This window comes from Protomyctophum bolini (assembly GCF_963924005.1).
Source record: "Protomyctophum bolini genome assembly, chromosome: 12".
Lineage (NCBI taxonomy): Eukaryota > Metazoa > Chordata > Actinopteri > Myctophiformes > Myctophidae > Protomyctophum > Protomyctophum bolini.
In genome coordinates, this window is record NC_137873.1 from 36,372,349 (window position 1) to 36,397,872 (window position 25,524).

The 25,524-nt window shown below is 43.2% G+C and overlaps 1 protein-coding gene across 3 annotated transcripts; it reads left to right on the top strand.

The window, feature by feature from the left end:
- Window positions 1–287: 287 nt before the first annotated feature.
- On the top strand, window positions 288–24,947 carry rb1cc1 (RB1-inducible coiled-coil 1). 3 transcript variants are annotated; one of them, XM_080778574.1, is made up of 23 exons: window positions 288–462; window positions 3,325–3,457; window positions 3,598–3,724; window positions 3,986–4,156; window positions 4,540–4,742; window positions 5,952–6,366; window positions 6,681–6,851; window positions 7,809–7,993; window positions 8,492–8,678; window positions 9,125–9,206; window positions 9,338–9,402; window positions 9,507–9,610; window positions 10,456–10,615; window positions 11,418–13,333; window positions 15,533–15,740; window positions 17,250–17,358; window positions 18,934–19,300; window positions 20,926–20,980; window positions 21,100–21,147; window positions 21,675–21,733; window positions 22,226–22,353; window positions 23,673–23,743; window positions 23,989–24,947. In XM_080778574.1, the coding sequence occupies exons 2-23, from the start codon at window positions 3,387–3,389 to the stop codon at window positions 24,064–24,066; spliced, it is 4,980 nt and encodes a 1,659-aa protein (XP_080634700.1). In that variant the 5' UTR covers window positions 288–462; window positions 3,325–3,386; the 3' UTR covers window positions 24,067–24,947. The 3 variants fall into 3 exon arrangements, with proteins under 3 accessions (XP_080634700.1, XP_080634699.1, XP_080634701.1); XM_080778573.1 differs by lacking the exon at window positions 288–462 and adding an exon at window positions 836–1,216; XM_080778575.1 differs by lacking the exon at window positions 288–462 and adding an exon at window positions 836–1,216 and having other exon boundaries at window positions 10,489–10,615.
- The last annotated feature ends 577 nt before the right edge of the window (window positions 24,948–25,524 follow it).

Consider the following 25,524-nt stretch of genomic DNA (forward strand, 5'->3'; position numbering starts at 1 on the left):
TACATTGAGCAAAAAGTACAGTGACGACAGTATGTTGTGATGGAAATTTTGACTCTTTTGGGGGATGTGTGCGCTTTGAAACTAAAGTGTGTGTGGGGGGGGGATGCCAGGCTGAATAGATGGATGTTGATGGTTGTTTTGGGCTCTTTGATATTAGGGAGCACAACACCTCAGGGGCTCTGCATGGAGATTTGCAGGTGTGTCAACCTCCTCACAGTGGGACTGGGAGGGGACAGGGGACATGGTGGAGGTCTGGAGGGGGTCTGAAAGGAAAGGTAGAGGGGGGAGATCACTCGCAGAATGCAAGGTTGAATGTTGTAGAGAGTTGTAGCAGAGAGGACAATGTTGGTTGGTGAGTGATTCTTTCTTTGACCAGGGAGCCAGTGAACTGAGTGAAGGACTTGGAGGACTGGTGGTGTGCTCTGTGAAATTGTGAATCAGTGGTCTCTGGAGCGGATGCAGGTGAGCAAGACACTTTTTATGGCAAATAAACCTCAAACCTTTTATAAGCTATGTTTTTGACCGAACCCGGCAAAATAATAGTCTCGTAAATTGGTTATGGTGTGGAACTGAATTAGTCAAATTGCCCAAACAATTAACAGGGGGATCCAGGAATGCAATTTATGTTACCAGCCAAGAATTTAATGGCAGTGAGAGAATTAAGTAGCATACATCCAAATGTAGCTTAATTATAAACCAAGTTAAATTATTTCTTCGGGAGTGTTGGAGTAGTTGCGGACAGCGTTGCAACCATTCAGTGAACAGCAATCGCAAGTGAACCAATCGTTCGTGGGTCGCACATCATCAGACGACAACAACAAAACAGACTGGCTAGTGAGACAGTCAGTTAGCTTCGTTAGCCAGCCTGCTAAAATAAACATCAGCTGTTGACCGTTGGTAGATCGTGTGCACAACAATAATCGGGAGGAACATCTTTAGCCTTAAATGTCATGTCGTAAATGGGTATTTTAGTTGGCAGCAGTGTGGTCAGATTGTGAGATTATTTTAGTAATAAGTAAGAAGAAAAATACAGCTGGCCACGGTTGCTGGCTGGCTATAATTTCAGACTCGTCTAATCTAGCTAACGATAGCTAGCATCTGCTCTATGTATGCCAAGCTACAGTGTAGCAATAGCTAGCTTGCTAGCATCGCCGAGTCAAAGGTGGAGCCTCAGCCCGACCAGGGGGAGATCATGCATGCGAGTAAACAAAGAAAGGTAAGACCATAACAGAGCCGTTCATTTTATTTGAGACATTAATGGCGAGACCGCGTCGGCACATGGACAGCCGTTATGTCACGATCAGGTCCCGTTGGAGCATTCTGCTGGTCATGTTTCATCTGTCAAATGGTCGACGTTGTTGTCTGATGCCATATAACGTTAGCCTGGTAGCTAATATTAGCTGGACAGACAGCAGCACTGGGTGTCATTGACCAGCTTGATCATGCCAACAGCTGCTGCTGGCCTTTTGCATCGCCCCCAGTCAAGTCAACCCCCAATTTGATCATGTCAATGACACATTTCCCCCAGTTGATAATGTGTCTTTTTTATGTTTGATCTCTACTCTAATCCAAACCACCCGAGCGCTATAGCGCTGTTATGATAATTGAGGCCGTTTTGTTGTAACCACTTAAACCTGGCGTCACTGTATTCAAAACATTTTCAGAATGTTACATAGTTTTCCCTAAATGTACTGAATAGCAGATCTACAGACTACAACAAGCACACAACGCGTCGCGCATCTGAGCTTGGGGATCGGGTAGCAGAAGTATACGAATAGGGGCTTAATACGTGGGTAAGTAATAAGTTATAACGTAGCAGTGCTAGCGCCCTTGTGTTGTTGCCTTACTAAGTGGCAGCTGTGAAATGAGTTTATTTCGTGGTTTCGCCATACAGTTAGGTGGCTAGCCCAGTGTTCAGTGTTTTACTAGGCCTCTTGGGAGTTGGGAAAGACTGCTCGGGGGAAATCATCTTCATCACACTAGGTGGTCATGGTGGAAACCGTTTCGTTTGAATGCTGACACATTGGCTGACACATGAGTAATCCATGTCATTTTGGTATTTTTTTTCTTTCTAAGACACCACTAACTAACGTTAATTATGGTGAACTCTTCATAGTAGCCAGTCCAGTAACCTTAACCATGAAGCACATGGTGACTCAGCTCATCAGCCATGTAACCTCAACACCACGACTCATTTTACAATAACAGACCTCCTTGGACGTATGATCCTTCCACCTGTATATACCAGGTTTATGTGCAAAATCGGACAATAGCAGACTTCAGAGACTTGATGCTTAACATCACCCCCTATTGTTCCTTATTTCATAAACGGCTGAAAGCTGCCATTCAGTAATCTAATAGCCCAAAATGCACAAGTGTCCATGACAACAAGGAACGCAACAGGAGCAACCGACCATTACTCTTAATTGTTGTCAGACTCTAAATGTTCTGCATTTCTGTAGCTGTAGCACCTTTTACATTCACACCGAAGAATAGGTCAGCCATTTTTTATTCAGAACAAGGTCCGTTGCTCTCCCCAGGTTGGCGGAGGGTGTGTAGAGCCCAGGATCACAGTAGATGATTGACACAGGGGTGAAAAATGGGTTACAAAATCGTGGGATAAAAATATATATATAAAAAAAAGAACAAGGTTGATTTCAGACTTTCAATATGACCTGAATTATTTTGATGTGAAATATTCGCTGGCAAGTATTTTGTATTTTCATATCGTTTATTCTAGTTATGGGAATGATCAATTCATTAATTAAGTTTTGATAACCTTATCGATCGATTAACCGGTTAGTTGATAAGCAGCGTTGTTTTTGTATCCGAGGATTTTCCTCAGTGTCTAACATAAAAATCTACATTGGTTATACACAGAAAGAATACAAAAGCCATATTATTTGACTATTTATGATATAGGACCAGGCAATGGCATCTTTGTATGAGGAATATAATGTCACATCACATGCAAAAGCAGAGGTTTCTGACTGTGGCTACCAAGGTGGGGGAAACTTTATTTAACCGGCCTACCTGTGCGTTCCTCGGCCGCAGACAGCATTCACAGAAAACCCAATGAACCGCAGAATTTTGTATTAATTATTAACCATTGCGTTTAATTGATTACTTTCTTAACGGCGATTAATAGATTCCTGTTGACATACTGTAGGCTTAAACTAAAGGAACTATTAACATAACACAGGTGTGTAAAGACCTTTTAAGAATAACCCAACCACCATAATAATGGGAATCCAAAGCAAAATAGAAAAACTGTAAACTAATTACCATTTTGTCCACTGTCTTTTTGTGCATGTGTTGTTACAGGGTGTCTTTCAATGACTAAATGATCAAGTTAAGGAAGAGTGAAGATCTCTGGAAGATTCAACATGAAGTTGTATGTGTTCCAGGTCAACAATGGCATCACGCTAACATTTGACACAGAACTCGCTGTGCAAACGTAAGGCAGTCAAATATTTGTGTATTTCTGTGTTTGACTATTAACAAATAAATTCAGCATAACTATATCTATTTGATTTATCCAAGCTTGAACGAGGAGTTGACTAATCTGAAAATTGTTTAACTCTTATTTCTATTTAGTGTGCTAGACCTTAAACATGCCATCCAGGTCAAATATAAGATTGCGACCCAACATCAAGTCCTCGTTGTCAATGGAGGGGAGTGCATGGCTGCAGAGAGGCGCGTCTGCAGCTACAGTGCTGGCACTGTAAGTTTTGCAATATGTTTGTTCCTCTGTTGAACCACACCACTAACCATAATATTTAGTTGGAAAAAGATTCTGGAGCACATGGAAATCTTAATTTTTAGGCAAGGTAAGAGCAACAAATAGTAGTATTCCTAGTGACTTTTCATCCAGAGAATTAGGTACGTTGAAGCACCTGCACGACAAGTAAGGATGTTGTATTGTATGCCGGAAGAAGCATGTGATGTTATATTCAAAAAGTATTTTCTTTGTTTTGATTTCTAGGACACAAACCCCATATTCCTATTTAACAAAGAGATGATCTTGTCCGATCGAGCTCCAACGATCCCTAAAACCACCTTCTCCATTGAGAACGAGATGGAGCTTAAAGTGGAAGAGTCTCTAATGATGCCAGCGGTCTTTCACACGGTTGCCTCACGAACACAACTTGCTGTGGTAATTGCATACCACCGTGATAAAGCTAACTGTCTCATTTTTGAGAGACATACTGTAGGCTTAAAGGAACATGCCGGTGGTCTGGCATGTTTAGTATTGACATACTATTGACATTACAGTTGACTTTTCTAAGCATAACAGTTACATTTTCAGGGAAGCCTTTGGATTCCATTAATTCCAGTACAGTAAAAATCTGTTTCTGTACAATATATGGCCAGAAAATGTATTGACAGCAGCGTGGTAAAATAGAAAGGCATTCTTCTGAGATGAAGTCAATACTTTATTATTTCTGTTGAAATGATGACTAAATGGCTGGATGCATTCTCAAAATGAGTAATAAAGGGTGGTTGTTGAGCTTGTTTTCACATTTTGTCTCTCTCCAGGAAATGTTTGAAGTTGCCAAGAAACTTTGCTCTTTCTGTGAACGTTTGGTTCATGATGAACACCTCCAACACCAAGGCTGGGCTGCTATAATGGCTAACCTGGATGACTGCACCCTGTCTTATCAAAAGCTGCTCTGGAAATTTGACACCAAATACACACACTATCAAGAGGACTTTGAGGAAATTAAATTCAAACTCACAAAGTAAGTGATGACTTTCAGAACACAATATTTTGCACTGAGATTTGACATACTGTTACGAATGGCAAGCACTGCTAGTCTAGATGGTGGTTAATTGCGGCATATGTAGTGTTGCTAACATTACTCTGAATCTTAATGTTTTTAAATTGTACTGTGCAATATCAAACATCACCCATTTTCAATATTATTAGAGGGTACCATTTCTCTCCATTCACTCAGCGGCTCAGAGGTGGGCTGTGGGCATCATTCATACATAGGCAGGTTTGGTCATTCAAGATTTCAAACTTACGGAGACAGAAATCGGAATAGAATTATGGGGCTGCTATAGCCGAGAGGAAAAAGGAAAAGGAAGGTCTAGGAAAAGAAGGTCCCAGGTTTGATTCCCAATTCCCAGCCCTCAAGACATTTGACACCTAACTGGGTGAAGGACCAATTTCAGGTGTACTAAGATAAGGTTGAAAAATGGCTGAAGGTTCCTTTCAACTCAGTCACAGCAGGCTACATGAAAGTTATGAATAAGAGATAAAAAATAATCCTGCCGGTTATTTTTGTAGCTTCACCATTTCTAAAAAAAAAAAGTATAACTAATGAAACATTTTAAATGTAGGCTGCACAATTGCACCTAATTTCACTAAGACAAGTGTGTAGCTCTCAGTACAGTCCTCGTATGCTGCATGGTTGACAAGTAAAAAAGCAAACGTAAAACCAGCAACCATGGACGCTGATTATAGCTGAAATGCTTATTTTCTTTCCAGCATGAAGACTATTCTGTAACTCACCTTTCAGTCCTGATATTGTCACTGTACACACACAGGTGCATGGCATGTTGTAATTATTCCACGAGCAAAGACTGCAAAGAGGGGGAATTAACTTGGGTTGTTCTCGGATAGTTGGACAGGCTGATAAACTGGAGTTGTACACACAGTATGGCGGTTAACTGTCGGCAATCACCATCTATTGTGTACACACACACACACACACACACGAGTACACACAAGCTGCTGGGCAAAACACTAGCACAAGCAGGCAACGGATATTGGTAGCGCCACAGCGACTGCTATACTAAATGGTTGGGAATATGTTTTTCTTCCGCAAATCGTCCTGCGGGCTTCATTAGGCACCGTCGCAAGCCTGACGTGGCCTTTCGGGCCACCAGTGTTTACGCCACTGTGTCGGAGGTTTCCACTGATGTCTCCTCTTCTGTGGTTGCAGGCTAGGGACGGCAGTCTCCGTCATGGCCAAGATACCGTTGCTGGAATGTTTGACACGACACAGTTACAAGGAGAGCGTGGAAAAATCCGGCTCGACCCCGGACAAGGACTCCGAGTCGGACGAACAGAAATCCACCGACTCTGTGCGCTGCGCCGCCGCCGACGCACAGAAGACCACCAAGTTACCCGCGTCTTTTGCCGCACCGGGGGAAGCTGCGTCCCCGCCAACCGAAGGCCAGGAAACGAATGAGATGACCGACAGCGGTGGGCTACGGGCCGCCCTACAGGAGGATGACACCCCGGAGTTTGTGAACCCGCCCTCCTTCAACGTCACACTACTAGATTGGATCAATGTTCAAGACAGGCCCAATGACGTGGAATCAGTCGTGAGGAAGTGCTTTGACTCCATCAACAGGGTGAGTTGGTTCTGTGTCACACAGGCAAGAAACTTAAGAGTATATATTAATAGAGACGGCACCCGGAGGAAACCCGATATAGTGGACGAATCTGGTATTGCCGCTCGAGCGAGCGCTTTTGAGCAACTTCATGCAAGTGGATGGGAGGAAAATCCAGTGCCGTCTCTATTAATATATACTCGTAAGGCAAGAACGCATAGAGCGCCATTAGAGCACTCAAGCTGGCCTCATGAACTAGATTTACAATATGCATATTCCTTATTATTTGTCATTGTGACTTAATTCAACGTTGTACGGAAACATCTTTATTTCAGCTTGACCCACGGATCATTCAGCCCTTCCTCGCAGACTGTCGAGACACGATTGCCAAACTAGATAATCAAAACATGAAGGCCATCAAGGGGCTCGAGGACAGGTTGTACGCTCTAGACCAAATGATTGCAAGCTGTAAGAAGTTGGTCAATGAACAGAAAGAACTTGCTCAGGTAAGCCTAGTCTTAAGTACAGTACATTTGTTCAAGCTTTGTTGAATGTGTGTGCTGTATATGGTATAAGTCTTCATCCGTTGCTTCTGTCATCTTTGAGTGAACTGGAAGCAGTGATTAAATTTACTCGTATTGTGTGGTTAGACAGGTGTCAAAATGCATTGCAAAAACACAGATTCTGCCAATGTATAGAACATAAGTTCAGGACAAATCAAATACTTTTTTACTTGATCAATTAAAAACCTAACCAAACAGATTTTAAATCATTCACACGTAAGCAATCAAACCATTGACAATAAACCTAACATGATATGATTCTTAACTCACCACTGACTAACAATTGGAGTGAGTAGGAGTATGTCGTATGATCAGAGTAGGTCAAACAGAGCTGCAGAGCATGTTGCCCCGCAAACATTTCAAACACCAGTGGGAGTGGAACTCCAGGAAGTGGTGTCACTTCTATACTGATCACATGATTGATGATTGACGGGTTACCACAGGGGTGGGCGATATGGTGATATGGTCATTACACAGACGTCGGTGACGTATCAATTTCTGCTTTACTAGAGAACTTATGTAAATGGTGCATTTATATAGCGCAAAATAAGTAATGTAAAGGGTGAAATATTCCTCAAGAACCCAAAAGGCATCACAAAAACTGCTGGCTGGATTTACCTCGAATTTCATGCTCCCTCAAGTATGATTATTTTGGCGACGCCATGGCCTTTCCTCGTGTACCAAGCCTGTCTACTTGCACAGAAAGTGAATGTAATCTATTTCTCCTTCATGGAGCACAGAAGCAACGATGATGAAACCATATTCTACCAAAGAATTCATCTAGCCTTAAACGCCTTTCGGCTTATAATAAATAAATAAAAGTGTCTATTTTATTGGGTTCTAACAATCGTGTGTGTGTGTGTCTCTCTCTCTCTCTCTCTCTCTCTCTCTCTTTATTAGGGATTTTTGGCTAATCAGAAGCGTGCTGAGAACCTGAAGGATACATCTGTTCTGCCTGACTTGTGTCTGAGTCACGCCAACCAGCTTATGATCATGTTGACCAACCACAGGAAGCTGCTGGACATTAAACAAAAGTGCACCACTGCCAAACAAGAACTCGCAAACAACCTTCAAGTCCGTCTCAAGTAAAAGCTTCAACCGTTTTATTTCCCTCTTCTTTGCATTGCAAAAATCTACCTTTTTTTATACCGCCAGTGATCACTTCGCAACCATGCTCATGCAAATGAATCTGAACCTAGATAGATAAAATGCAGGCCATGCAAACACGGTTAACTTAACCCATTTTGGGGCGGGAACTTCTTTTGGTGTTTCAAACATTATGTTATGCTTTAGCTATTGAAAAATAGCAGATCTACAAGCTCATAGCGCGGCACCGAGTGCTTGTAGGTCTGCTATTTTTTTTAAACCGTGAAAATGTGGCGCAAACCTTTGAAGATATTCTTTCAGAACGAACGTTTTTAACTCGAATCTTTGCTTCTGAGGGGTCCCTGGAACTATATATTTTCATATGGTGGTCGGTGATGATTTAGAAGACTTTTCTTTTGTTTAAAATGTTGACGTAGGGCCTAAATGGGTTACGATAAACTTAACTGCGTTTATTTGTTTGATTGGGTTACTTTTAGATGGTGCTGCTACGTAATGCTCCACGCAGACCAGGACGGGGAGAAGCTTCAGGCTCTGCTCCGGCTGCTGACGGAGCTGATGGAGAGGGTGAGGGTGGTGGAGGCCCTCAGCACGGTGCCCCAGATGTACTGTCTGGCGGTGGTGGAGGTCGTCCGGAGGAAGATGTTCATACGCCACTATAGAGAGGTCAGTTGCAAATGCGTAAAGGCTCATTCATAGTCTGGATCTCCGGTGGTGAGCTGACCACCGGAGCTGAAATAACGTTGATCGGCGGTGAGTAAAAACAGAGAGAAGGGCTGGGGCGGTGGTTTGCCCTTCACCGCAGCTCGTGACGTCGCGTCGTAGTTCGGAGGTCACCTCACCACCGAAAATCCAGATTATGAATAACGCTTCAGTCTCGAGAAAACACGTGAACATAACTTCATATTTCTTCCTCTCTTGAAATGTTTTCATTTGAAACAAGAGGCAGTGCAAAAAGCGTACTTTATTGTGTTTTGTTATTACTTTTCAAATATATTAAACTAAACGGCGATGAACCTCTTGTGCTACTCGACAACAGTCAAAAGTGCAGTTAGGACCAAGATAATATTCTGTGAAATGTAACCGTTATTTATATTTGTACTGTTTTTCAGTGGGCCTGTGCTCTTGTGAAGGACGGGAAACGACTGTATGAGGCTGAGAAGTACAAAAGGGAAACATTTGGGAGACTCTTCAGTAAGCCTGTTTGAATTGAAACCCTGTTATTCGGCACGTCTTTGAAAACACTACCGGTACACAGTGTGATTCCAACCTGGACCTGACGACTGGCAACACATGTATTCATTCCCTTGCTTCTTTTCTTCCAGGGAAATCTTTCCTCCGAAATCGCCTGTTTAGAGGACTTGATTCATGGCCACCCACATCATTTTGCGTAAGGACTAACCCATAGCTCTTTGAACAACTAGGAATTTCAACTATGTTATTTTTTTGTGGGTTACATTTTAACGAGTCCTGTTCTCTCCCACTGTTCGACAGACTCGAAAGCCCAGAAGGTTTGACTATGAGCTTCCAGACATTTCGATCGATGACCTGCAGTACCTGAAGTCTTGTTGTCCCACGGAGGTGCAGCCTTTCCTCATGTAAGTTCATTTTGATATAAAACAAAAAAAAAACGTTTTTGGCATATTGTATTTATCTGAAATGTTTTACTCTAGTTTTAGTTGACTAAATATTATTATTAAGATTTTAGTCAACTAAATCGACAGTCGACTAAAATGTATTTTGGCAGGCCATGGTGGCGTCGTAGTGCCTGATTTATACTTGGCTGTGTGCCGGTTTTGAGCACGTGTCATTTTATGCTATAAATGTGTTAGTTCTACTGGATCTCTCCCTGAATTAGTCGCCCCCTCAACGTTGTACGTCTACTTTTTCTTTGACGAGATTGACAATGTTTAGTCGTCGTAGCTTAGTTTTTATTCAGTCCACGAACACTTTTCGTCGGTTGCAGTCGACGAAAGTAAATGAACACCGTTGCTGTTGTAAATCAGTGGCTTAGTTTAAGACATTCACCACCATGTCACCACATAAGGGGTCTTTTAATGATGCATGTCGGTGTGGAATAGCAATTTATCATCTTGTTTATGTTATGCGTTTGTATTTAGAAAGCAAATGGGAAAATCTAAATCTGTAAAAGGCCGCATTTCTGGATTTTAATGACCATTTTAACACATTGTCATTGTGTGTGCCCTTTCAACATTTTCAAAATAGTGAGTTTTTTTCCACAGACGTCCTGGGCATAGTGGTAATTCCCCAGGACGTCTAGGGCACACACATTGTTAAAATGACCAGATGACCACAAATGCATAGCCCCCCCCCCCCCCCCCCCCGGCCTAGACAATGTATACAAACATCTGGAAATGATTTCTCATTTAGGACATTTTGTGGTGCATGATGACGTTGTTTTCTAATACATTGTATTTCACAGGATTAAAGTGCCTGGGTTGAATTGTCCCCCCAGGGTTCCCACACTGTGTGACTTTGAGCCTTTAAACCAGCATGTGGAGATGCTTCACCACCTGGTCCAAGCAGCGCAGAGTGTGGACGAGATGTCTCAAACTATCACCGACCTGCTAAGCGAACAAAGGGTAAAGAATAAAGATCTCTTTTAACCCATTCTGACCTGAGATCAGATTCTAAAAAAATGTCTTCTACATCCTGACCGTTTTCCATTCTGACCTGAGATCAGATTCTAAAAAAAATGTCTTCTACATCCTGACCGTTTTCCATTCTGACCTGAGATCAGATTCTAAAAAATGTCTTCTACGTCAGTCGTTCTTCGATTTTTCCAAAATAGCAGACCTACAAGCACCACCGAGTGGCGCGCTATGAGCTTGTAGATCTGCTATTTTTAAATAGCTAAAGCATAACGTAATGCTAACAACATAAAGGGTTTCCCGCCCAAAATGGGTTAACCCATTTAGGCCTGACGTCGAATGTTTCTGTATCAGTGGTGCTCAATATTTCATGTCAAGGACCCCAAAAATTACAAGTAATATGCCAGGGACCTCCCCCAGAAGCAAAGATTTGAGTTAAAATGTTCACTCTGTAACAATATATATTCAAAGTTTGAGGCACATTTTCACAATTTTTCAAAAATTGCAGACCTACAAGCTTGTAGATCTGCTATTTTTCAATAGCTAAAGTATAACATAATGCTTTAAACACCAAAAGGGGTTCCCGCCCAGAATGCGTTAACCGGGAAAACCCTATGTTTCTATATCGGTGTTTCTACAAAGTATTTCTTGTCAAGGACCCCAAATATTATTATGTAATTGGCCCGCCGACCCCCATCTGAAAATATGTTGTTGTTATATTCATGTTGGAATCCATGGAATTCATTCATTTTTCTTGTTCCATATTTTCCTTTCATTCCTTTCTGTCTCCCAGAGATCCACACCACGATCCGAAAGCACACCCGGGTCGACCACCCCTACCTCCTCCAAAACCCCCTCCTCGGGGCTCAGCCTGGTGGGCCTCGCGGGGCTCACCTGTCAGCCCCTGCTGGTTCCCTTCCCCCCCGCCGGCACCACCACGTTGGAAGACCTGTCCCCCGACAGCATCGACGCGCAGACCTTCGACTTCGAGACCATCGGCCACCCCAACATGGACCCGCTCCTACTCCATCAGGGCTCCCTCGACCTGGACTCTCTGGCGGAGAGCCCTGAGTCCGACTTCATGTCCGCCGTCAACGAGTTTGTCATGGAGGAGCACCTGACCTCTCGGTCTCCCATTAACCCCATCAGCGACCCCACGAGCCCCGAGATGATGGTGGAGTCCCTGTACTCCTCGGTCATCAACGCCATCGACAACAAGCGCGCCCGGGACAACACCACGCTGCAGAGGCAGAACTCCGAGATGGCGTCCCTGAAGCTGACCGTGGAGAAGTACAGGTTCGCCGCGGAGGAGTCGAGGACCAACCTGAGCAGCGTCAAGGACGACATCTGCCACTTCCGAGGCCTGGTGCTGAAAGAGCAACGGGACTTCGGCTTCGCCCTCAAGAACGTGACGGCGGAGGTGCGCGGCGCCGTGGACGACATCCGCAAGAGGCACGAGTCGGACGCGAGGGAGCGGCACGAAGCCGAGCTTCTCTCCCTCCGGCGGGAGCTCGAGGAGCAGGTCCAGAGCCTGACGGAGGAGAGCCGAGTCAACCGAAAAGTCGTCGAAGACGTCCAGCGGGCCGTGCTGGAGCTGGAGGGGCTCCTGGAGCGCAAGGAGAAGGAGCTCGCTCAGCTGGAGGGCGAGAAGGAGCGCTGGGCGGAGGCGGAGAGCGGCCAAAAGGAGAGAATCCTGGACCTGGAGCGGAGGACGGGCGAACAAGCGGAAGAGGTCAAGACTCTGACCGTCTCCGGAGACTCTTTGGCCAGCCAGCTGGAGAACATGCACTTTGAGATCGAGCGCGGCCAGCAGAGGCTCCGGCAGGAGATGGAGGGGGCCGAGCGGACCCGCCTGAAGGAGTCGGAGGACAGGATGACACGGCGACACGAGGCCCGACTGGAGGCCGTCTCCAGGGAGAACCGGGAGGCCCTGGAACGCCTCGCCGCGGAGAGCGGGGTCAAGTCGAGCGAGGCGGACCGCTGTCACGTCGCCGCCTTGGGAGAGAAGGAGAGTCGGATCGAGGAGCTGGAGGCCCGTACGTCTGAGCTGGCCGACCTGCGCTGCAAACTGGAGGTGGAGCTGGCCCTCAGAGAGTCGGAGACCGAGGAGGCCAGGCTGCTGTTCGAGGACACCAAAGAACAGCTGGCGGAGGGCGTGAGGACCCAGGTGGCGGCTCGGACCGAAGCCCTCGGCGACGAGGTGGCGCGCCTGGAACGGCAGCTGTGGGTCAAAGACGAGGAGTGCGAACGCGCCCTGGCGGAGCTGAGGGCTCTCACGCGGCTCGAGAAGGACCGCTGCGTCTCGGAGCTCGCGGAGCGCCACGAGAAGGAGACCGCCGCCCTGCGGCAGCAGGCCCTCCACGCCGAGAAGGAACACGGCGAACATCGACGGGAACTCCAGCGAGACCTGGACCAGCAAGTGGCCGTTCTGCACCGAGAGAAGGACGAGCAGCTGGAGGGTTTCCGGCAGCAGGAGCAAGACTTGAGGACTCTTATCTGCAACCTGCAGGCAGAGAACGACCTGCTCTCTGAGAGATTAGAGCAGGAGAGACGAGCGGAGAGAAGTCTGGAGAAGGAAGGGGCCTTGGAGGTTGTGTCACCGGATGCCTTTAAAGAATTAGAGCAACAGAAGGAGGAGACGGAGAAGAGACTGTTGGACATAATTGGACAACTTGAAAATGAGCTTCATGAGAGAAAGTCCTCAAAGGGGTGAGTAAACTCATGACATGCCGAGTTAGGCACGCTGTTATTCATTGCAACGAATGTCAAGTTCAACCCTGTTTGTTCCGTCTTTACTCTCACAGCGGAGCCTAAAACCATTTTTAACCTTTTGGTAGGAAAATGGTACCCGACTGAAAACCTTCAGACTAAAAGCTGTCTCACACCAGTGTAATAGAGAAATGCATCACATGCAAAGTTTCTGCATAAAAAGCATACACACCGAGTCCAAAAAGCTAAACACATGGAGTTAATTTGGACCCTCCTTTTTGGTTGTTGGGCCTGCAGGCAGCATTCACAGTGGTGTCTAAGTGAAAGGAGCAGTCACCCCTTTTCAACCTTTCAACTTCCTATAATTGGTCCTCAATAATGCTTGCAAATGGGTGAAAGTGGTCCTTGTGTTCATTGACTTAACTGTACGATTGATCGTTGTCTACCTATTTATCAAGCTATTAGGCCTGTTTAATTGTTTGCATGTTAATTATTCACAATAGATTAGCAAATAGCCTGAGCTTGCCGTTTGCAGTATACATGTATATTACTGTAGGTGTGTGCTGCTATGATGCAGCATAACATTGAAAATATATACGGTGAGAAGCATCGTGATATACTGCGTTATCTACTTGATCTAAAACTAGGATAGAATTAACAATGTAAAATAGTCTGTAGCCTAATTGTTCATAATAACCCATAAAATTCAACATCTCCGTATTCAGTGGCAGCCTATATATGTTGCTTTATTGAGCGTCGCAGTCCCGCCCCCTTTCATGACGACGCCAGGCCCAGGAAATTATTCCCAATGCATTTTTACCATAGACATTTCAAAACTTATTTTTTATAGACCTTATAAGCGTCGTACAAAGCCAACTCAAGTCATGACAACAAACACAATATTTTTGGACCAAACAAATAATTTCAAAGAAGAAAAACAACAAAAAAAGCACTTATTTATAACCTGCCGTTTTCTTCTTTTTCTAATTATTTGTTCGGCCTGAAATCTTTTGTTTGTTGTCATGATTTGTCACAACTCGAGTTGGCTTAAAAGGTCTTTAAATAAATACTTTTTGAAATGTCTATGAGGAAAATGAATGGGGAATCATTTCCTGGGCCCTGGTAGGGGGCGGGACTGCGACGCTCTATAATTGAACTGTATTCTATGGGATTACCTAGATTATTGATTATTATATATGCTTGGCCCTCGTTCTCTCTGCGTGTTCCGGTCTTCCGGTAACTTGTTCTCAAGAAGCACCAGAAGTTCAAGGACCTTTTTAGCATATAGTGTATGACAGTGGTTCCCAAAGTGGGGTCCTTGAGGGAGTTCCAGGGGGTCCCCATCTAAACGATTGACCCTTATGGGTCTGTAACTCTGAGAGTGTACAAATGGAACATTTGTACACTCTCAGAGTTAAATTAACATTGATTTTACAATATAAATTGGGGTCTCGGAGATTGAAATGCCATTTATATTAAGTGAGGGAGTCAGGGACCCTAGCCTAAATGCATGTAAAACAGGGGGTCCTTGAAATTAAATGCGTTGAGAATCACTGCTGGAGCTGTAAAAATCTTCTCTTATATGGGGGTCCTTGGCATATCTTTTCAAATGGGGGTCCGCAGGCTTAATTAGTGTCAATTTGGGGGTCCTTGACATGAAAAGGTTTGGGAACCACTGGTGTATGGAATGAGACGACGGAGGTAGATGGAAAGAACGAACGCCAATCAAGTCGAGACAAAAAATACTTGCTTTGCTTCGTGCCCTGATATAAGTTGATCTCTATGCAGTGTTTTCACTGTTCCTATCAGTGTTGTTTTCGTCGACTAAAACTACGACGAAAAATGTTCGTCGACTACCTTTTTTTCACTGACAAAAACTAACTACATGAAAACTAAGCTATGATGGCTAAAACTAATTCTAGAGACTAAAGTAAGTAGCCTTGCCGAGCCATGAGGCCCATAGGGGCAGGAGCCTATCTCCTGTTTCTGTAGTGTGAGGCAGCTTGGTGTACAAGTACACCCCCTGGACATGACGCTAGTATGTCGCAGGGACTTACCCCCAATCCAACCCTTGATGCTGAGTGTCAAGCAGGGAGGCACTGGGTCATTGAGGCATTTCAAGAGACTACTATGATTAAAAACTAAAAAAATCAAAAATTGCTGAACAACACTGGTTCCTAATACTCTCCGTCTTCTCAGGGAGGAAGGCTCGTCGTCCGTACCGCAGGCCGCGTCGGGCAGCAGGCCAGCGGCGGCCATTATCAGCACGGCCCTCTCCCTGGACTCTGCTCTCCAGGAGCAGCTGCAGCAGGAGAGAGCCTCCCTGCTGTCCCAGATGGAGCTGCTGGAGAAGATGAAGGACGACGAGATGCAGAACCTCAAGACGTCGCTCATCGCCGAGCAACAGGTCTGTGTCTTTTCTCCATCAGTGTGTGTGTGGGTGTGTGTGTGTGTGTGTGGGTGAATGTAATGCACAATCTATGTAAAGCACTTTGGTTAACACATTTTGACCTGAGATCAGATTCTTAAAAAAAAATCTACATCCTGACAGTTTTCTGAAAAAGATATGTTTCTATGTCGGTCGTTCTTCCATTTTTCAAAAATAGCAGACCTACAAGCTCGTAGCACGCCACTCGGTGGCGTGCTATGAGCTTGTAGGTCTGCTATTTTTCAATAGCTAAAGCATAACATAATACTAACACCAAAAGGGGTTCCCCCCCAAAATGGGTTAAAAGCGCTATATAAATGCACCATTTACCCTTAAAAAATATTTTTGCACAAATCCTGAACGTTGGGCCGTTGCACTCGCCGGTTCTGGTCTAGCACCACAAACGTAAATTAACATACGTTAAACTGGTAAAAACCCATAATGGCATATTGACGGTGGATTGTGTAAGTGTTTTTTGCAATGCAAAATATTGAAACACAATTTCTGTTGATATGATTTTTTTCCACCCAGTCCTGTTTGCCTTTCCCTGGAAAACAATTCACAGCAGATGTTTGCCCCAATTTAATATAACCGCCACTGGTAATGGCGGACACCGATATACTAGTGTCACTGCCCTGAAACTTTTTTTTTTTTTTCTTTTTTTTTTTTACCGGTTCTTCGCTCACTGTTCTACATGCACCAGACGCAGCATTTACTAGTCATTGTAGATTGCAGGCCTGTGGCTTAGCCTGCATGTACACACACACACACACACACACACACACACACACACACACACACACACGCCATAATTATAGTACACAGAATGTTGTGATGACCTTGCACATAGCAGGAGAGCACTCGGAACGGCAATTTGACACTAGCGTCTGTGACACTGCCTGAGGGAGAAACCCAGTGTTGGTAAACATGCCTCCCTTCCATGAGCGCAGAAACACACAATCCAGCCTCTTGACAGCTAGCAGCAACTAGACTACACCCCTACAAGCTCATTTTCTGGAGCTACTGTATGTTTGCTAGATTTTGCACGGTATATTTCACAGAGGCGTGTGAAACACAATGTGGCAATGGTTTTATCATGAATAATCTAATCTGTTATTATTCTTTCTTTATTTGACCACGAGAGAATACAATTACCGGTACAATACACATTTTCATAGTCAAGGCCAGTGTTGTTTTTTTTTGGCAGCAAATTTAGTCAATTTTTTTAGCCAATCTACAAGCTCACAACACGTCGCAGTGCGGAACAACATATTTTCAGATAGGGGGGTCGGCGGCCGAATACATATATTTTTGGGACTTCTTGACATGAAAATGTTTGAGAACGACTGACATGGAAACATGGGGTTTTTCCGAAAACTGTCAGGATTTAGAAGACATTTGTAGAATTGACGTCGGGCCTAAATCGGTCAATACCCACCTGATCCTCTTTATTGACTCATACCTGTCCCCCCTGTCCCCCCCCACTAGACTAACTTCAACACTGTGTTAACCCGTGAGAAGCTGAAGAAAGAGCAGATCATCAATGATCTCACGGAGAAGTTGCGGCAGGTTACCCAGCAACAGGAGAAGGACAAAGGTATCTATCCAACCATTGAGTGAAGAGTTTGAATGCCTAGATATTCCTAAAGGTAGATATGATGCTGAAAAGGAAGACCTTGTTTCTCCTGGGGGGGGGGGGGGGGGGGGGGTAGTACCTTGTTTTAGTCATAAATGAAGTGTTCTATTTCATCCCTGCTGTCCGCCAGAGGCGGTGCTTTAAGCACGTCCCTTCGCGCATGCGCAGTCGAGTATTTTATACCAACAATGATTCATAGAACCGTAGTTACATACGTAACTTTCGTTCTGCGCTCTGGTGGCACAGGGGGGGCAACGCCTGAGATTGCCGAAGGCACTTTGTTGACTAGTTGCACTTTTATCAAGGGAATGTGTGCAATATCTCTGTTTTTGTATGTTGGGTGTTTTTTTTTCCTTTTCTCATGTGAATGTGTATGTTATTTGTATGCAGCTGTGACTACCAAGGGAGACAAATAAAGCCAACCTTGAACTTAACTGCCCATCACTGTGGATTCTAGGAGTTTGTCTCCAACGCAGTGCATCCGTCTTGGCCCTGAGCGTCCATTCGGGGACTAAATACGAACATTCCCTATTCATGTCAAACAAAGGAATATTGGACGGTAAAAAAGGTTGAGAGACTGCAGCAAGATTCAGAACGGCAGTGTCACGTTAATGCCCCCATTCCCCTTGCTGTCCCACGGTCTCACGGCAGACACACACCCAGACCTCAGCTTAGTAGTACTAAATGTACGCAACGTTGAATCACACGGCATTTTAATTGATTAAAAATTACAACAAGCTCAAATTGGGTGCTCCCCCATGTGTCAATGATGGCAGTGTTAACAACCCGACTCAACCCAATGTTTCATTCATTCATATTTATTTATTTCATTTCAGTTATGGTTTTACTAAAAAATGGTCTCCAAGTGGCACGAATAAAGTAGCCATGTATGGTATTTCCCAGTATTTCGCCTGATTATAGCTATTAACCCATTTTGGGAGGGAACCCCTTTTGGTGTTTCAAGCATTATGTTATACTTTAGCTATTGGAAAAATAGCAGATCTACAAGGCACAGAGTGCCGCGCTATATGAACTTGTAGGTCTGCTATCTTTTTTTAATCGTGAAAATGTGCCTCAAATCTTTGAATATTCTTTCAGAGTTTCAGTTTTTAACTCAAATCTTCGCTTCTGGAGAGGTCCCCTGGAACAACATATTTTCAGATGGGGGGGGGGGGGGGGGGGGTCGGCGGCATATTACATATAATTTTTGGGGTCCTTGACATGAAATATTGAGAACCACTGATATAGAAACATGAGGTTTTTCAGAAAAAAATACATTTTAAAAATATCTTTTTGCCCAGGCGGTGGCGTAACCGTCTGGGCACCCGACTGGTAGTGTGCCTCCCGAGCCCGACACGGCCTTTACTGCATGTCTTCCCCCCCCCATCTCTCTCCCATTTCCTGTCAGCCTACTAGTCTGTCCCTTCAAAAAAACAAAAACAATAAAAGGCATAAAAGCCGCAAAAAAAATCTACATTTTAAAAAATTCGACGTCAGGCCTATAATGGTTTAATTGTTTGTGGTCTCATTTCTAAGCTCTGATAGAGACCCTCTCGGAGGACAGAGCCAGCGTCATGCAGGAGAAGAAGCACCTGGAGGAGGAGCTGAACCGTCTCCGTGGCACCGCCCTGGTGTCCTCTGCCTTCTTCTTGCCTCACCCCGCGGGCGCCGCCGCGGCCCAGGAGGCCATGCTCCATGCGGACGGCGGCGCCGGGGCCTCTTCTTCTTGTGGCTTCGGGGCTTCGGCAGCGGCCAGGTTTGTGCCCGTCGTAGGAGGAGCCTGTTCCTCCTTGGAGCCGCCCCCCACGACGTCCTCCTCCTCCGACCCGGACAGGTTGGCCTCCGTGGCGGCCATCCAAGAAGACGAACACGTGGACTCTGCGGTGGAGGCGGTGACAGTGCAGTAAGCAATGGATCTATATATATATCCCCAAAACGCTTTAAATTTAACCCATTTTGTCCTGGGAACGATTCTATGAATTTCTTCTAAATCCCTGACAGTTTTCTTGAAAAAGCTGTGTTTCTATGTCAGTCGTTATTTGATTTTTCAAAAATAGCAGACCTACAAGTAGATCTTGTAGATCTGCTATTTTTCAACAGCTAAAGCATAACGTAACGCTAACACCAAAAGGGGTTCCCGTCCAAAATGGCAGATTTTACACTAAAAACTAATAAATTGTAGATCAGCTATTTTCAGCATGCAACCAAGTGTAAAATGACTTATACTGGATCTCTTGTCCACTATAGTCCCTTCCTAACATTTTAGTCTAGTTTTTATTTGTTGATTAGTTTTAGTCATCATAGCTTAGTTTCCATTTAGTTTTTGTCGACGAAATCAACCCTGCAGAGATGATTCTAATGGATATAGTAGAACTGATAAGCCTGAAATCATTATTACTAAATAATCTGTTAGTGTTAAGTCATGCTGGTGTACAAGTGCATGTAAAACATGGTTGCATGTTGTATCCAGCATAATATCATATTGGGTATGTTTCCAAATCAGAATATTAAACAATTCTAAAAGCTATTTCCGTGCAAACGTTCAGAAAACTATTCATAGCGTATAGTCGTATTTTTCCAGTTTATGTGGGATATTATTGTGGTGTGGCATTACCCATGAGCAGACGTAGAATACGCACATCGACGGGCTGGGTGCTGGACTAAATAAACTTCAGTAGGTATTGGATGGAGGCATTACCATGAGCAAGCTCTTAAAAGGCACACGTTACCCCCAATAACATTTGGCTAGAATACCGGAGTATCTGTAATTATGTTGGAATATTAAACGCACTCTCTGTGAAGGAGGTCCTCTGAACTGGCCATGACATTCATGATATTAAATTTTGGAGTTCATGATCATAATTGCTCATTGGCTCAACTAAGTTTAACTGGTATTAACAACATTCAATTTGAAACGGTGCAATATAATGTAGCTGTTTTGGCTATTGTGTTTGTCTTTATTGAGAACATTTGTAGCTAAATAATAATACGTGGCTAAATAATGCATTTATGTGGTTGAAGAAAGATTTCACACTGCTCAAGTTTACAAATTGGGGAGAGAGAGAGAGAGAGAGAACAAACAACCTTGTCATGGCCATTATAACCTATATTATTGCTTATAATTTTAGGGGTGCAATAGTTAATCAAAATATTTTGTGTTTGTGTATTCATTGATCAAACGCAATCAATTGGGTGGGTGTGGCGTTAAATAATTTTTTTGCTCCACTTTTTTAAAGTAAAAAATATATATATATTGCAAAAAGATTATTACAAAATGCTTCACGCTTGATTGATTTAGGGGTGACTTGTTTTGTAAACGGATAAAGATGCGCTGAGGAGTCTCTCGTATTAGCGTGCAGGATTTGAAGGTATAAAAAGTGTGTGGTGTCAAATGAAATGACAAAACCAACAGTACCTCCTCATACGTGCCTTTTATACATTAGACATCCTGCCAATAATTAACCACGTTACACTTTTCCATGACCGCTGCTCCTGACCATCTGAATTGTTTTTCCATTCTCTTTCCAGCGATAACATTTTGATGATGTCGGAGGAGAAACAGCGGATACTCTTACTAGAGAGGGCAAGTTCCACAATATTATCCATCTAGTTTACATCCAGTCCAATAACGTATACTTTTAACGTTGCCTGTTGTGTCGCTATTAGTATTCATAATTATCATTTTAATTTCAATCTTTCCAGACTTTACATATGAAGGAAGAAGAAAATAAGCGCCTCAGTCAAAGGCTGGTACGTTCTTTTTTTAATATGCATTATGCATTTATTTTCTATTTCAATGAGTCCCCTGCTGCACTAGGTGGCAGTAGCATCAAAGTGTCCAAATCCTGACCCAGGAGGCTAGGCCAAATGGCTCAATAAAGATGACTGGATTATATAGGGAAGAACGTCAGATTGATCTGAATGGTTTCAGTCAAAGTGAACAAATAACTAGTATGTGCTTCATATTGGCAAATAACTATGAACTTTATGATCACCTGTACTTTATGACCACCTGTAAAGGTGTCATCAGTCTCGCGAGTCTTCTTTTGAAATAAAGTGAGTGATGTAAGCCTAATTAATTATAATAATGTGTGTGTGTGTGTGTGTGTGTATGTATATATATATATAGAAACACAAACATAGCTTGCAGATTTCATACCGGTAAGAGAAATAAGCTGATGCATGTCTTGAAGTAAGTTATTCCTTTTGATTTCATATTTGTAACAATCTGTTGATTTCATATGTTTTAACATTCCCACGACCTGTTTTTCTTGTAGATGTCTCAAAGCATGTCCTCTGTGTCGTCACGGCATTCAGAGAAAATTGCCATCAGAGAGTAAGTCAATAAAGCTATGACTGCGTTTTAACCCTCGCCCCCCCCCCCCCTTTTTTTTCCTTTTTTTTTTTACCCCAGCACTATTTATAACCACTTTTAACCCATGTAGACCTGATTCTACAAATGCCTTCTAAATCATGACAGTTTCCCGAAAAGCCCATGTTTTCTATGCCAGTCGTTCTCAAACATTGAGACCTCCAAAAATATATGTAATTGGCCGCCGACCCCCATCTGAAAATATGTTGTTCCTTCCAGGGAACCCCCAAAAGCAAAGATTTGAGTTAAAAAGAATGTTCGCTCTGAAAGAATATATAGAGTGCCGCACTACAAGCTCGTAGTGCGGCACTCTGTGCCGCGCTGTGAGCTTGTAGATCTGCTATTTTTCCTATAGCTAAAGTATAACATAATGCTGTTAAAACACCAAAAGGGGATCCCGTCCTTAAGGAACCTAAATTCATTCATTTACATTGTGGTTGTGTGTCCATGTTGTAGTTTCCAGGTGGGCGATTTGGTTCTGATCATCCTAGATGAAAGGCATGACAACTATGTGCTGTTCACTGTCGGACCCACCCTCTACTTCCTCCACTCTGAGTCTCTCACTGCACTGGACCTCAAACCAGGTTAGTTTCACTCTCACTGCACTGGACCTGTTAGTTTCACTGCACTGGACCTGTTAGTTTCAATCACTGCACTGGACCTGTTAGTTTCACTCTCACTGCACTGGACCTGTTAGTTTCACTCTCACTGCACTGGACCTGTTAGTTTCAATCACTGCACTGGACCTGTTAGTTTCACTCTCACTGCACTGGACCTGTTAGTTTCAATCACTGCACTGGACCTGTTAGTTTCACTGCACTGGACCTGTTAGTTTCACTGCACTGGACCTGTTAGTTTCACTGCACTGGACCTGTTAGTTTCAATCACTGCACTGGACCTGTTAGTTTCACTCTCACAGCACTGGACCTGTTAGTTTCACTCTCACTGCACTGGACCTGTTAGTTTCACTCTCACTGCACTGGACCTGTTAGTTTCACTGCACTGGACCTGTTAGTTTCACTCGCTGCACTGCCACTGGTCTTGTTAGTTTCACTGCACTGGACCTCAAACTAGGTTAGTTTCACTCCCACTGCACTGGACCTGTTAGTTTCACTCTCACTGCACTGGACCTCAAACCAGGTTACTTTCACTCCCAAACAACCAGTGTTTGTTGACTAAAAACTATGACGAAAAATGTTTGTCGACTACCTTTTTTCACTGACAAAAACGACATAAAAACTAAGCCATGATGACTAAAACTGTGCCTAAATATAATGACAATTTCAACAAATAGAAACTAGACAAATATTAGGAAGGGACTATAGTGGACAAGAGATCCAGTATAAGTCATTTTACACTTTGTTGCATGCTGAAAATGGCAGATATACAACCTCACAACGCGTCACGCTGCGAGCTTTTAGATCGGCTGTTTTCAGCAAGTGTAAAAACAGTCATTACGACGGCCCATCATGGCCCGCCAAAATACATTTTAGTCGACTAAACTCTTATGGTATTTAGTCGACTAAAACTAGACTAACACTAAAACATTCCAGGTGACTAAATGTGACTGAAACTAAATGAAAACTACTACGACTAAAACTAAAATCTGAATTTGCTGCCAAAAACAACACTCGTTTGTTGGAATAACGGCAACTGAGACTGACTTTTATTGCTCTCCGTTCAGGTGGATTCAAATGTTGGAAGTCGATGAACATTGAAAATAGATCTACAAGTTCAAAACATTGATGTACCCAAGTACAGATCTCAGAATTGCTGTCCTGTAGCAAGTAGCAACTGTTTTTTTTTGTAACTTTATTTACAATTTAAAAGTAAAGAACGTAATGCGTATACTTTTTGAGTGTTCATAGAAGAGTTGGTTTGATGAACTGTGTTCTTTGTTTAGCATCGGGGAGTACAAGACGGCCATGGGTTCTTGGGAAGGTGATGGAGAAGGAATATTGCCAGGCGAAAAAGGTATTGTACATTAAAATCCATTCTGTCTCATGTATCCACTATAGACTATACTGTATACCATAACATATTTTATAATTACCGTAGTGGTATGACTTTGGGGACTCTAGTCTGGACTGAAATTATTTATTTTAAGTTTTTGGACAATACTCAATCCATGAAGAAGGTGTCTCATGTCTTTACAAACTACACTAGTCTGAACAGATGCTGTTTCTAATTCTCTCTCTCTCTCTCTCTCTCTCTCCCAGGCTCAAAACAGGTTCAAAGTTCCACTGGGAACAAAATTCTACAGAGTGAAAGCTGTTCCGTGGAACAGGAAAGTATAATAGCCAAGTAAAGAAGCTACTATGTATATTTATATTGCTTAGAGGTTTTGAAAAAAAGAATCTTCACACCGTATTTCATAACTTGAAATTTGAAAAGAACTTGAACACTGAACGAATGGAGGTCGTAAACATGCTATGGTTTTCAGTTGAAGATCCAACATACTCCCACATTTTATTCTCTTTTTTGTTTTTTGTTTTTTCCTTTTTGTTTTTTTTAACACAAATTAATTATTGTGGACCAAATGCTATTACCTTATTAGGGCATTGCCCTATACACTGTGGCATAAAGCCATCTGACCTGTGTGTAAATTGAACAAAAAGGTATTTGGATGTTAAATATTAGTTCTCATTATCAGCATTTGTCCTTTTTCTGTGGAAAAATACTGTATCAATATCAACATAATTCAAATGAAAATATACATTTATTATAAATGTTTATGGAGGAATGTTCATGGCATGCATATTGATATATTTTCTTTGATTTACTTCAGGTAAATGTTGTAGTAGGATTAGTTAATGCCGTTTGTTACTCACAAACCAGTATGGCCCTCTTGTTAATATTGAAATGTACATTTATGGCTGACTGACAAGCAGTCATTGCAATCCTTGAAATGCACTTTCAAAAACAATGCTTTTTGTTGATTTGAAGAAAAAAAAAGGGAAGTAATTGAGCTGTGGAAAAATCAAGTTAAAAAAAACAAAAGTCAACAGCACAAAACTTCTCGCTATCATAGAATATTGATATGTAGAAAAGGAATACTTTGTGACTGTGTTTCATTATTGGAAGACATTGTACATTACCCATCGAATCACACATGTAATGATAAAATGACTGTATTGTAAAAGATATTAGAGTTTTGAAACAATAAAGGACGGATCCCCAAGCATATTTCATTGTATTGTCTCGTTTGTCGATGGCCTTTTTGCAGATTGGCAGCATCGTCGAGCCTCATCCGTGGATTCCTGCGGAAGCTCAGAAATGTAAATGATGGGTGGTTCGCCTATAGAATGCATCCTTTAGAAAAGAGAAAACAACTTCCTCTGGTTCAAGGACAACAACTCAATTCATTACACCACTGACCACCTGCCAGTTTTGAAGAAGACTGGCTAGCCTTCCGGAAATGGAAGATTTCTATGCGTACTGTTAAAAAGACCTTTTAATTATTGCATAGTATGTGTGGGAGGGGGGGGGGGGAAATAAACACATTATTGACTTGTATATTAAATATTTGTATTGATCACAAAAATGAGGGATTTGGAATCAGCACGCAAGCTTTTCTTATTTTGCTTTTGTGTAAGCATTAGTTAATATTGGCAGACCGCTACAGGAAACAGACTTCAAAAAGGCTTCAAATCGGGTCCCAAGAACGGGGCAGACCTCATGGAGAAGGAACTGCACCAACATCACTTTCCCAGTTCACAGCGGGGAGCATAGCGGCTCTCTGTCGAGCACTCTAC

Excerpts from the sequence above, each read along its gene's own strand:
- rb1cc1 (XM_080778574.1), top strand. The coding sequence starts at position 3,387 with ATGAAGTTGTATGTGTTCCAGGTCAACAATGGCATCACGCTAACATTT. Across the intron at positions 4,157-4,539 it reads CACGAACACAACTTGCTGTG|GAAATGTTTGAAGTTGCCAA; the intron begins GTAATTGCATAC and ends GTCTCTCTCCAG. Across the intron at positions 15,741-17,249 it reads CGCTCATCGCCGAGCAACAG|ACTAACTTCAACACTGTGTT; the intron begins GTCTGTGTCTTT and ends CCCCCCCACTAG.